This window comes from Tursiops truncatus, chromosome 8 (assembly GCF_011762595.2).
Source record: "Tursiops truncatus isolate mTurTru1 chromosome 8, mTurTru1.mat.Y, whole genome shotgun sequence".
Lineage (NCBI taxonomy): Eukaryota > Metazoa > Chordata > Mammalia > Artiodactyla > Delphinidae > Tursiops > Tursiops truncatus.
This window is the reverse complement of record NC_047041.1, coordinates 46005097-46018593: the sequence shown is the minus strand read 5'-3', so window position 1 is coordinate 46018593 and position 13497 is coordinate 46005097. Positions and strand designations below refer to the sequence as shown.

At 36.3% G+C, this 13497-nt stretch overlaps 1 protein-coding gene across 11 annotated transcripts in view; it reads right to left on the bottom strand.

The window, feature by feature from the left end:
• The window catches only part of PICALM (phosphatidylinositol binding clathrin assembly protein), a 107679-nt gene that overhangs the window by 72471 nt on the left and 21711 nt on the right, over positions 1-13497 (bottom strand). For 10 of the 11 annotated variants that reach the window (XM_019948686.3, XM_019948687.3, XM_019948688.3 and 7 more), the window contains exon 2: positions 2737-2879. The exons of the other annotated variant lie outside the window; for it this stretch is intronic. In XM_019948686.3, coding sequence (XP_019804245.1) covers positions 2737-2879 — 143 coding nt within the window. The remainder of the gene's footprint in view (positions 1-2736; positions 2880-13497) is intronic. 11 annotated transcript variants of the gene reach the window in all.

The window sequence follows — 13497 nt, the reverse complement described above, 5'->3', positions numbered from 1 at the left end:
TTCACTATTATTAACAATGTTTCACTGACATCCTTGTACTGGTCTCCCACCTGCAAACATACAAGAGTTTCTCATGATATATACTTAGGGTTGAATTGTTGGGTCGGTATGCGTATGAAAGTTCATTTTCTCAAAATACTGTCAAAACCCTCTCCAAAGTGCTTACCACAGAACACTACCTTAGCTTCCCTTTACATACAACCTCTAAAATAGCTAAAGAAACTCCTTTTGATTTCCTTTAAAAGGATTACTTTTTTGTAAATGTATGCAGAGGATTATTATCAATTTTATGTACACCATCACTTCTCTGACTCAATCTTGTTCATCAGCGATCACCCCAAACAAACCAGGATTTTGAAAAACAATTTGTAAATCGAAGACTCCTGTTTCATCATTTATCCTAAAACAACCTGTTTAAAAAGGTGTTAAAATATCCTAAGAAAATATTACACTCTATGATTTTTTTATAAGTTTTGATCATTCTGATCATTTTTGTGGGGGCCTGTCCTGTGCATTATAAGATGTTTAGCACGCCAGTAGCCTCTACCTACTACATGCCAGTAGCATCCCCTCCAGTTATGAGCAATGTCCCTTGGGGATGAAAATCACTCTCCGCCCTTGCCCTATTTGAGAACTACTGTTCTATGTAATTTCCAACACCATAGCATAGTGAAATCCTATGCATACTCTCTCACGGACTAATAACACCTGCCAATGCAAAAACCTGAGGGTTGTACAAACTAGCACCAAAAAAAGAGCAGAGCATTGGATTTCTCTTAGCTGCTGAAGGGAAACTAGAGTTCATCTGAAAACCACTACTGAAATGCTACCTTTCTCTTTCTGTCAGTCAACTGTAAGGAATGACAGTCAACTTTCTGGGTTTTTTGCCTTTATAAAGTTTTTGCTTCTGGTATCATCACCTTATTTACCTCTGAAAGTCACCACTGATAGTGTGCCTCCTTATCCAGCATTGTAGTTGGTTATATTTGTGGCTTTTTCTTTTTAAAGAATAAACTATATATATTTTTTAGAAAGGTAAAAAATACCTACAAGCCTGAAATTCTTCTGAATAAATGATCATGATCTTAGACAAACACATTCCTGATGAAAATAGAAACTAATATCCTAGTTAAGATCAAAACGTTTCGAGTTACACGGAGGCTAGTATATCCAAATTTTTCTATTGACTCTATATACTGCTTATAATGAATGAGAAAGCAACTGAGTAACATATGTCCTAAAAATGGTCACGTCTGTTACCCAAGTAATCATATTTCAGGTAACGCTTCTGGAACTAATTTTTAAAACTTAAGAACTACAAATAAAATCATTCAATGTGGTACTGTAACGGTGAATAATCGGAAAACTAAATTTCCAGGAAAGAGAAGAATTAAGAAAATGATGGACCATATGATCAATTATGTAGTCATTAAAGATGATAAATAGAAAGAACACAGAACATGGAGATGCTTCTTATGCTGTGATATATAAAAAAGTTAAATATAATATTTTATATAAATTATTATAGCTATAAAAAAGACCAGAAAGGAACATCAAAATATGCAAACAGATCTGTTGCAATGTAAGAGTTATGGGTAAATTTCTGCTTTAATTCTGAACTCTAATGATGTTCTCTTTGGTATCTGTCAAAGATAACAGCAGGGGCTTCCCTGGTGGCGCAGTCGTTGAGAGTCCGCCTGCCGATGCAAGGGGACACAGGTTCGTGCCCCGGTCCAGGAAGATCCCACATGCCACGGAGCAGCTGGGCCCGTGGGCCATGGCCGCTGAGCCTGCGCGTCCAGAGCCTGTGCTCCGCAACGGGAGAGGCCACAACAGTGAGGCCCGCGTACCGCAAAAAAAAAAAAAAAGATAACAGCAGAGTCTCATGACTGAAAAACCCAAAATAATGAGTAAAGTGATGATGTCAGAAAGTCATGTTTATAAATCTGATACAAATGAATAAAGTCCCTCCCCATCTCTATGGGAGCTATCTCCCAGCAACCAGTGGTCTGCATTTTTCTAAGGCACATACCAAGGTACCAGATTTATCTAGTTCCATTCAAATTTTCTTTTAACACAATTTAAAATACTCCTTTTGACACAATTTTACAAGTAAGTATGCTAGGCTGGGAAAATCACCTAAGGTAAGAACTCAAAAATTAGCTATCATGGAAAACAAGATGATTCTCTCCAAACAGTTAATTGCAAAAGCTCATGCATCTTATCTGTTACCCTTTTTTGGGAAACAAAGGCTTTAGACACAACTCTTTGCTGAAGAAGGCGTTCTTCAGTCAGTCTCCTCAGCAAAATGCCATCTTAGTCCTTAATATCACAGCCTTGAACTAGGCAAAGAGCGTCTATAGACAACTACATCAGATCAGACAGAAATCTGATTGGGCTACGATAAAAAAGTAAATGAAAATAGACGAACATACAATCTATACACAAAGGCCTGCAAAAAATCAGTGATGCTTATAGAACCCATCTCTAGGCATTAATCTTTGCTTCCTGATCCCATTACTGAAAGTGCCCTGTGCTCTGACCCATTTTCTGCTTTCTGACTTAAAGGCCATCTTTCCTCAAAGTGTAGGGTCTACAGTTATATTTCTGTATAAGCACCTTGCCCTTTTTACCTATATTATTCAGTTGCTATAGCCATTTCTGAAGTGTCAGTGAGAGAAACAAGCTGAATCAGTCAACTCCCCAGTATACTTGTTAACTAAAAATACTGCTTACCTCATTTCCATACACCATCAAATGATGAGTTGTAATGAGAGATTTGAAGACCACCACCCAACTACTGTTAGTAGTTCTTTCAAATAAACTGTCTGCCAACTGCGGGATGTTCACATTCATCTCATTTGTGCACTGAATTAAGTCTGCAATAAAAAAAAAAAAAGATTAATTTACTCTGGCTTTCATTTATTTTTAATGCTAGATCTGCATACTAATAGGGTAAAGATCTAAAAAGAGTGGAGCAACAATGGACAGTTTGCAGAAGTTGTTAAAAATCTCTCAAGAGAACAATTGAGACAGTACTTCTACCTGAGAAGTAAACAGCACATTGATTAATATCACACAATTGATCAGTAATACCAGAAAGTAAATCAAACTCCTTTCATCCTGAAGTATTTTATATATCTCAAAAGGAACTGTTTCAAGGCCTTGAGTAACACTTTCAGTTCTCTTACTACTCACAAACCTTTAGTTACAATACTAATATTATACATCCCTACATTTAAAAAAGAACTTTAAAAATTCATACATATGGAAGCATAAACAAGCTTAAGTTCAAACACTTTATTAATATCCCCCCCTAGAATGCTGTGTTTGCACTAATAGAAAGAGCAGATATGTGGTCTGTGAGTGGATAGGATTCTCAGTTTGTTTAAATAAAATAATTCTCATTCTTTTCTCCCTTCAGTTCTACTGAGTTAGCTCAGTTTTCACTTGATATCAACTAGCTAACACTGACAAACAAAACTGAAAATGAACTGAAAGTTTCTCAATGCAATAAATTTCCAAAGAAGTGATCCAGGAATTCTACTTGATTATTAGTCTGAACAGTTAAAACAATGTAAGTTCTAATTTTATATTTTAAAATATAAATAATTGGAAAGCATTACCATAAAATCATCTAATACACAATTGTTTTAGCACCAAAACTGAAAAAAAAAGTTAATATACCTCAGAGTTTCACCTCCAATCTGCTTCAGAGATATTACTGGCAAATTCAATGAAGAAAATACAAAATATGGTCCAATTTAGAGACTTAATGAAGAGGAAGACCAAGAAATGAGTTGTTTTATTTTTAAAGTATGCATAAAACAAAGTGTATAAATACCTCCATTATAACTACCATAAAGGGGAAAAAATTAGTTATCTGTGCCTCATCAGCAGTTTTGTCCACTTTTAACCTTTAGTACCTAATGATTAAATATGAATTCAAGCGACCTAACTTGGCCGTGATTGCTAGTAAGAAACATCAATGTTAACTATGACCGTTTATCTGCTTATAATCTTTCAAAAATGTTTGTTCTAACAGGTCTAATTACTATACAAAGTAACATTTGATAAGCAAATGCATTTTAGAGAAGCAGTTACCCTGGCCCCCAATGCCTGAAGAACAAAGCACAAAACAGTCAAACAGAATGCCCATGGAACAGGAGAACGACACAAGGTTTTCACAATTGAGACTACCTGCAACAAAAATTAAATAGTACATTCAACTTGGTTTGTATGGCTCAGCTTCTGATATTTCACTTCTGGTATTTTATAATTTGACCTCTGCCTTCTCTGAAAACTTCTTGAATAGTACTTTATACCAGTCCTATGGTACTGAATATACTGTACTTGCCTTATTCCCGAAGATAAATTTTCTGTCTCTCTCTCAAAATATAATTTACTGGGGGCAAGGCCTATCCATGTCTTGCTCATTCTGAATCCTTTAAAACTTCAAGCACAGTGGTCAAGTTCTGAACTTTATAAGAAGTTATATTTCTAGCTTCCTTTTTTCCCATGGATTTATCCTTATATATTTTTCTATATCCTTCTAGAAACTATCTTGATAAGCTATTCAGTTCTTAAATATAACAGTTACTTTCTCACAATGACATCAATAGTCATTTTACTCCTCAGAATCTTATTTTAGTTTCCAAAATTGAATCTGTCACAAAATTTCTTGTCGCAATACTTGCCCAAAGGTGCTCCTACCTGTGTGTGTGTGTTTATAAACACTCCCTAGAGCCAATAGGTAACCAAGTCTCTTAAACCTCTAGCAATCCCACCTTCTCCTCTCCATCCCGTTATCACTGCCAAAGCCAGAGTTCGGATCCCATTTTTCCTTAACTAGAGGTCACCACTTCCGGGAGCATTCAGAAATTGGGGAGAGTGATTATCACGCTCTCTGAGTTTTACTGGCACTTAATGTCAAGGATGAGGGAGACTGTCATGCAATGCACAATTAACACTCCACAATTAAAAATTACCCCACCCAAAACTGTCCCCACTGAGAAAATGCTGGACTGACTGGTCTCTTCACTTCTAACGATACCTAATTTGGGGTCTTACCCACGCCACACTTCCAAACATTCTCTAAACTGGCCATAAACTGACCTATAACACAACACTGACTGTCACTGCCTAACCTCAATGATGTCCCAAATGCTTACAGGATTGGCATACATTTCATCTTTGTCCATATCCTCCTTCTTGAACCTTAGCTTCCAACACAGAACCACCTTCCAGCGTTCTGTAATGTTACCTTTTGCTGTTACACAACCGAATCCTTCCATTCTTGCTCATTCTTCAAAATGAATGACGTCTTTTCCTTTGTGAAATCTTCTCCTCCACAGACTAAGGTACCCACCAAACAGACACTAAAGCTGGTACATAATTCTACATTTTCATTATTTACTTCCACATCATTCTCTTCTTCTACAATGAGAGATTTTAGAAGGAACCTGCAAACACTTTTGTTAGTAATTTCCATACTCTTAATCAGGGAGGTAAGTAAACTGCTAGATTAGTCAGATAGAGCCTGATCCTAAATGAAGCCAAAAGTATAGATTTCAGTTTCAACAACTACAGTATTTTATATATTAGAATATATATATTCTATCTATGCTATGTTCCCTTTGTGATCAGCTCTCCTCTCTGCAGCGCTTTGCTTCAGTTACACTAATGTCTCCTTTGCAATACCTCCCATGAGTCAAGTACCCTTACCTCAGGAGCTCAGTACTTCTGTTCCTTGTGCCTAGAATACTCTTCTCCCAGATATCCACTCTTCTCTTACTCCCTGGCTTTATTACTATAGATCTTTGCTCAAATGCCATCCATCAGAAGAACATCTCTCAATATTTATAAAAAGTAGTAAAGCCTTAAGGGCACTCCTCTACCTCCATACCCTCACTATACCCTCTTACTCTGCTTTATTTCTCTCCAAAGCACTTATCATCACCTAACTCATTTTAATTTGTTTAATGTCTTTCTCTCCCAATTAAAGTATAAATTCCATGTAGGTAGGGCTCTATTACGTTCTCTGCTGTATCCCCAAAGGCCTAGAATAGTGCAACACATACAGTGGTCACCCATACTTTTTGAATAAATACACTTATTTTAGTATGCACAAGGACAGTCGTAACAGGACCATCCAAAATGGTTTTTTTTTTACGTAGACTAAACCAACGATCCACAACTCTCTGCACAACCTGCTGTTCCCAAAAAGTTGAAAAACAAACCTGAGCCCATCGCATGTGAAAATTTTCAATTTCAAGTTAAAGAGGATCTAACAAATAATGGTTTATCGTAATGCTATGAAAACTATATAGTATGCTTTAGAAATGACCACATAAAAACTGAAGGAAAACTCCAGAAACTAAAATGTAACACTTCACATAAAACAGGAAAAATGAGATGAGTTCATGCATGAATTCAGAGTAGACCAAAAGCAAAACCAAAGATATACAAACATTACTGGGAGAAAAAATACTGCACGGGTTATACAAACTCTGCAGAACACACTTCCCCATAGTACTTTAACTCAACCAGTCATTTTCTCCAGGGGTAACTTTTCCTCTGAACAATGTTTCTACTATAGTAGTAACCTGAAAATGCTTTTAAATCTGACCTCCAACAACTCAGGAAGGAAGATGTTTTCCCCACCTCTGACTAACCAAAAGCAAATTGTTTCAAACAAAAGTCAAGCACATCATGGAAATCTTGATAGCTACTGCTTTTCTCATTCTCAATCCAGATTTCATTTCTTAAAAAGCACAAACTTGGTATTAAACCTCCTTTACCAATCAAAAGGCTTCCAAACTAGAAACTCATATTTTTTTTTTAGCTATTTACCTTAAGAATATTAAAAACTGTAAAACCTTCTTTAATATTACATTAGTAACAAATCCTAAACCCTACACTCAAAAAGTAACTACTATATGGCATATAGATTCTCTGCTTTAGGTAGGTGAGAATTCATGAGGATTTCTAGTATTTAAGGGCAGGGAGAAAACAGGCCCACTATGGAAATGAAGAGCATTTTTCCATACAGAGACAGCAGAAAGAATCAATCCCTACTATATTAAAAAAATGTTCTCACTTTTATTATTTAATATGCCTCTCCAACAAACAAGGTCTGGGGTAGATAAAATAAATGTTAATTGTATTAACACAGGTTAGGTGCTTACCCATAGGTAAGGTCACAGGAGCTCACTACTAAATATAACAGATTTATTAATAGAATTAAATTTTTGTAAAAGATAAGGGTGCTTGGAAACACATACGAAGTGAATACCCAACCAGCCAATTTAATGCAAGTTCTAAATTTCTAGCTAACTAAAAACAAAAAAACAGAAAAAGTAGTGAAATGCAAAAAAAAAATTTTGTATTCAAGGGAAAATGTTCAGCAAAGTACAAAACTTCGGAAGTAACTAGTTACCAGATGGTTTCATTAATCTTACAGCCGTATTCATAGAACGTGCCACACATCTGTATAGACCTCCCCAGGCAAAGTTCACCAACTTTAGAAACTTACAGGACTTGGGGCTGACTTCCACAGCAAGTCAGGCAATCCAGCCAGTGGCATGCACCATTAGCAGAATGTAGAGGCCTCAAGTTCCCATCTAAACAGGCACTCTCTAGGCTATATCAAAACTATGCTGACACCCAGGTAGATTTTCTAATAAATGAGCTTGCCTAAAACTTGTCTTTAAGATAAAAAAAATTATATATATATATATATATATATATATATATATAAAATCATTTAGCCACATATCATTGTCTCTTTCAAAAGGGTCACTTCGAAAGATACTCTTTTTGCAACTGCTTTCATAAGTGATTTTAGTAACATAAGACTGATTTCGTCAACCATCCAGAAAACTGGAGACACTCAGTTTGGAAGGCAAATTAAGTGGTTCATCAAATGTTCCTTCACTGATCAGATCTCTGAAATTTTTCCTGGGTAGGAGTACAAATAAAAAGAAAAAATATTCACCAAATATCCAGTAACTAGAGGATAAAGAAAACAGTTTCTGAACTTTTGCTATAAAGTATTGGCACAATTTTTTTCACTTAGCAAAAGTGTGAAAGTATTTAGAAAACATGCAAGCTGAAATCAGACCTCAGCCAAAAGATGTCTGGGAAACAAAATGAACAGTCTTATACCTTACTCCATTCAATTTTTTGTGTAAGGGGTCACAAAACACGGTCCAAATTAAGATGTAACTGTTATAATTTTATCTTTAAAGTTTGTGGGATCCTCTGTGAGAAACATGTTACACTTTAACATAACTTCCATTAGAATTCACTCAAAAATACAGTCTTCACAGACTGATTTATACCTTAAGGAATAAATCTAACCAACATTTTAGTTGGATGTTAAAATTAAAACTAGGGAAAGACACAAAATATAGAATGCTCAGTACAAGTAATAAGGATTGAATTAATTTGAAAAGAGGAGAGAAAGGAGCATCCAAAGTACTAAAAAGAAATGACAAAGGTATCTAAAAGGCTTTGATAAAAGTACTATGACGCTAGGATACCTAAATCACAATGTGGGTGGGCACGTCCAATAATGGAGCAATAGCTCATTAAATGGCAGCAGTCTGACAGTGAAATACTATGAGGCCAACAAATACATGGCAAGAAAAGCTGAGTGGGGAAAACGCTCACAGTATATTATATCAAAACCATGTTAAAGGGACTTCCCTGTTGGCACAGTGGTTAAGAATCCGCCTGCCAATGCAGGGGACACGGGTTCAAGCCCTGGCCCAGGAAGATCCCACATGCCGCAGATCAACTAAGCCCACATGCCACAACTACTGAAGACCCCGCGCCTAGAGCCTGTGCTCTGCAACAAGAGAAGCCACCGCAAGGAGAAGCCCGCGCACCGCAACAAAGTGTAGCCACAACTTGCCTCAACTAGAGAAAGCCCGTGCACAGTAACAAAGACCCAACGTGGCCAAAAATAAATAAATAAATAGATAGATTTATTTTAAAAAAAAAATGTTAAAGAACAATGCAGAGTAAGATTCCATTTTTTAAAATCATAGATATACTATATTTTCTGATATATAGTGTATTTGCCCAAATATGGGATGATGCAAAAAGAACTGAACACTTTCAAAATTACTCAGCAATTAAGTTATATATGAACATGTAGTTAAAACCAATATGTAACAGAACTATATCACTGTTATTTCCATAATTTCACAAATTTCAGTAAGCACCTCTCATGTCACACAGCCAACACCAATCCTGTACTGTAATTCATTCCAGACCCTTTGGAGCATATTATGATCAATGGTTGAAAGGACAGCACTGACATGTCCCTTTATTTCCTCAAGAATATGAGGAAGAGGTGGTAAAAGTACAAGCGTTGCATGGTGTAACAGCTGGAAATTCGGCAGCCACTCTTGCAGAGGTAGGCCAATATTTTGAATACAAGCTCAATCTCTCACCATGGTAGGTGAGTCTTGAGGAATCTCCAGAACCCATAAAGAAAGTAAGGCAAACTCCCATCTTACTAAAAAGAAACAAGTTGCAGCTGTAGGAAAAATCAATGTTAGCACAACTAGATATGCTATTTCTGTCACCGTGTTTTCTGCAAAATGAATGGACTAAGAATTCACACGTGAAAACTAAGAAATGTAAAGATAACTCTACAATTTGATAATCATATATTAGTATAGTTATATTAATAGTATGATAGTATAGTTATTTTTAACCTGGTTATTGAGCGGTAAGTTTTTCTTTAACTGTTTTTTTTTTAATCACCATGTAAAAGGAGAGGTTTTTTTCCCCCTTAGAAACTATTCAACAGAAAAGCTGCTATAAATCTTCACAAATTCTCTCATTACCTGGTTTTGTTTATTTTAAACAAAGTTTTTTTGAAGAAGATATTAACCTGAAAACACCTCCATCAGTGCTAATTTCAGGTGCTTATGGAGGCCACCAAAAGAAATCAATTTTTTTAGTAAGAGGAATTAAAACAACAGATTTAGGAAGTGTTCAGTACCTTCAGAACACTTTAAAAACCAATAGAAGAGAAAGGATTGACCTCCTTTACATCTGTAGCAGAAGAAAGAAGAAGAACTAAAAACGGAATTCCTGGGCTTCCCTGGTGGCGCAGTGGTTGAGAGTCCGCCTGCCGATGCAGGGGACGCGGGTTCGTGCCCTGGTCCGGGAAGATCCCACATGCCGCGAAGCGGCTGGGCCCGTGAGCCATGGCCGCTGAGCCTGCGCGTCCAGAGCCTGTGCTCCGCAACGGGAGAGGCCACAACAGTGAGAGGCCCACGTACCGCAAAAAAAAAAAATAAAAAAGGGAATTCCTAAGAGAAGAAAGAATTCAGATGGAACTAGGTAAACAAAGCCAACCCTAAGGTACTCTACATTAATATTTCACTGAAATTTAGCTCTTCTGTCACAGATTAACACAAGCCAAGTTTGCTGAGTCGTCCATACTTTAATTTTAAAAGTTCAAAATAAATTGTTTTAGTTAATGGAATCATCACGTAGTTGCCGTAAAATTTTAATCACACACCAAGCATCTTCTTCAAATCAGCTCAACCTGTCTCTTAAAATTATCTATTATTATTTATTCATCGCAATCTGTCATACATAAAAGTCTTACAACAAGAGCAGAAGAAAGTTTAAGTCATGAAAGCACTACACAGAGAAACATATACTCCTGGAATACTCTCAGAATTCACTGCCACTACCTTCTTTCTCAAGTGAAATGGTCGTTTTCCACCCCCCGCCACTACCAAAATGTTTTAGCCTACTATGTAAAAGCATTCTTAATATGAAAAAGTCTGAAAACCTAAAGCTTTCTCCACAGTGTTGTGGTGTATTCTGCATTCCTACCACTAGATGGGAGACTGTACAGAGAAACAACAGGACTGGCAAGACCAGACAAGGGTTCAAGCTTACCTATAAACAGACCCCTTAATTTTGAGACTGCTTAGAATTCCACGTAATTTCCAAACCTAGACAAGTTTAGTCCCAACCCAGATTCCAAATAAGATCTTAGAGGTGAGGAGAATCACATTTTGGTAAGCACTACCTCAGAGGTAACTATTACTTCTGTATTAATGTTTAATTTACCAGATAATGTAAGGTAACAATAAAAAGTTACTTAATAGAATAAAAACACATCGCTTAATATAAGAATAAAAAAATTTATTTAAATTTATTTAAACAAAATAAAAACATTACAGTGTTCCAACTTAAAAAAAAAATCACATGTCTATGGTACAAGCACAAGGCATTCTCCTTCCCTTCTTTGAAGATCTGAAGTTTCAGAATTACAATCCCACCTGTAGAAAAGAAAACAAAGTACAGATTGAGTAATTTAAGAGTAAATGCCAAAATTACAAATTCTCTTTGTACTACATTCTAGGAACTTAGTAATAGTTCATCAGCCCAGTTAAGGAGATATAACCAGGATTCTCAAAAACAATCGAACACTGGATCAGAAACACACAAAACCTGATTTCCTAAGCAAAATAAAAGGTCAACTAACAATACATTACAAGTTCTGTACTTACCTCCACCAATGCTGTAAACCAGAACAGTCCAGGGCTCCAGAAAATATGGAACGAATTCTTTTCATTCCACTGAGACCAGGAAAAAGGAACCAAAGCTTGAGATTCTATGAGTGCAGATCAGAGTTCTCTAAAGGAGAAAAAAATTATGTGGAGAGGTTCAAAGAACTGGGACTAAGTCTGTAGGAAAGTATGTTATTAGTAAGGGGCGATCAGTGCCCTGATTTTCCTGGAACAGTCCTGGTTTACACCTGTTGTCCCAGTGTTCCATTCAGATAGCATATACTTCAGATAGCATATACTTTCACTCTTGAAAGTGACCCAGTTTGGAATATAAACCATATGTCACTCTAGTTATAAGTGACCTAATAAAAGTCTACATGTAGCTACGGAATTAATAGACAATCACCATCTACTCCTAGTATATTTTGCATTTTTCTTTCTCTGAGGGCTATACCATTCTATTTTGTCCTCTCATCCCCAACAAAAACCTCTAGGCAAATGATTCTCAAGTTTCTTCTCTGGGGAATTGGAAATACTAGAAATTTTCACCTCTATGTCCAAAAATATCTTCTGCTTAAAAAACAGGAACATAATCTTAACTGTAACCTGACTGTCCCACCATTTTTGTTTTAAGTGATCAAGATTCATTCTTTGCTTTTTTAAAATAAATTCAGGAATCTTTTGTTTCCTTTTATCTTCCACAACGTGTGGCATGATTCCTTGTACATGTGTTGATATGATGGTATATATACTTGTAGAGTTATAGGTGAAACAAAAGTCCATTTCTCCACTCTAAGATCCAGAGGGAAGAAGAGAGAATAAGAGACAGAAAGTCCTCCCCATAGCTAGGTTAATGTTATTCAGTAACAGCCAACCCCACGTCTAAAAAGTAGGAATCCAAAAGAATTTTAATGGCTTCTCTTAAGAGTTTAAATCTGCCTAGACAGAGGGAATAACAAATTGCAGTTAGCCTCTGTGCCAAAGTCTACTCACCCAGAAAGCACAAATTTCATGTCCCCAATGCAATTAGAACAATAGAATCTTTATATTCCATCTTCCCACAACTTTGCAAACTTCAGTACAAACAAACAGAAATCCCATTTCTTCTACAATACTCACTGCATACTATAATATGCCAAACAGTCTGACGAGTTAGAAATATACAATAGTGGACAAAGTTCCTGCCATCATGAAGCTTATATACTAGTGGGAGAGACAATCAATAAACAAATGAACAAAAACATGTCAGATGGTGAGAAGTGCTAAGGATTTGTTAGGCCTTAAGAAGAATGGGGCAGGTGCTTGGGGGAGGTTGCTATTTATACATGATAATCAGGAGTCTTGCATAAACAGACTTCTAAAAATTAACAGCAACAATGGTAGGGTGTCACCAGTGGCTTGGAGGCCTATGGAACTGACCACCATGATTAATTACCATCTTCCACATAGTAGGGAAGTACGGAGGCATTCCATTCATTCTACATCACCTATGTGTGCTTCACCCTTACCAAACCAAAGTTATGCTGAACAGCAATCTTGTTGATTCTGCAAAGCCTCTAGTTTTATGTAGTTAAGTAGAGACAGTGGAAATCTCATTTATTCACACATTTCACAATTAAATCAAAGCAATACGTTCACCTTCAGTGAGTCAAAATGGTACCAGCCATCTACAGTTCATGAAGTAGGCATCAAGAGACCCCTCAAAGCTAGTGGGTAACAAAGTGAATGCCATTTCTGAAAACCTTTTTTCAAACTTATGTAAACAGTAATGACAGATAAAACCAAAAATAGTAAGCACCAAACAATAACCCACCTACATGGCTTTAAATTTTGAAATAATGCTAAGTGAAAAATGTGAGTAATCAATATATTATTAACAAATCCCAATAAACTAAAGCCAAAGTATTTTTCCTAGTAAGTTTAAACTTGAGCCTTTAAGTTTCTACAG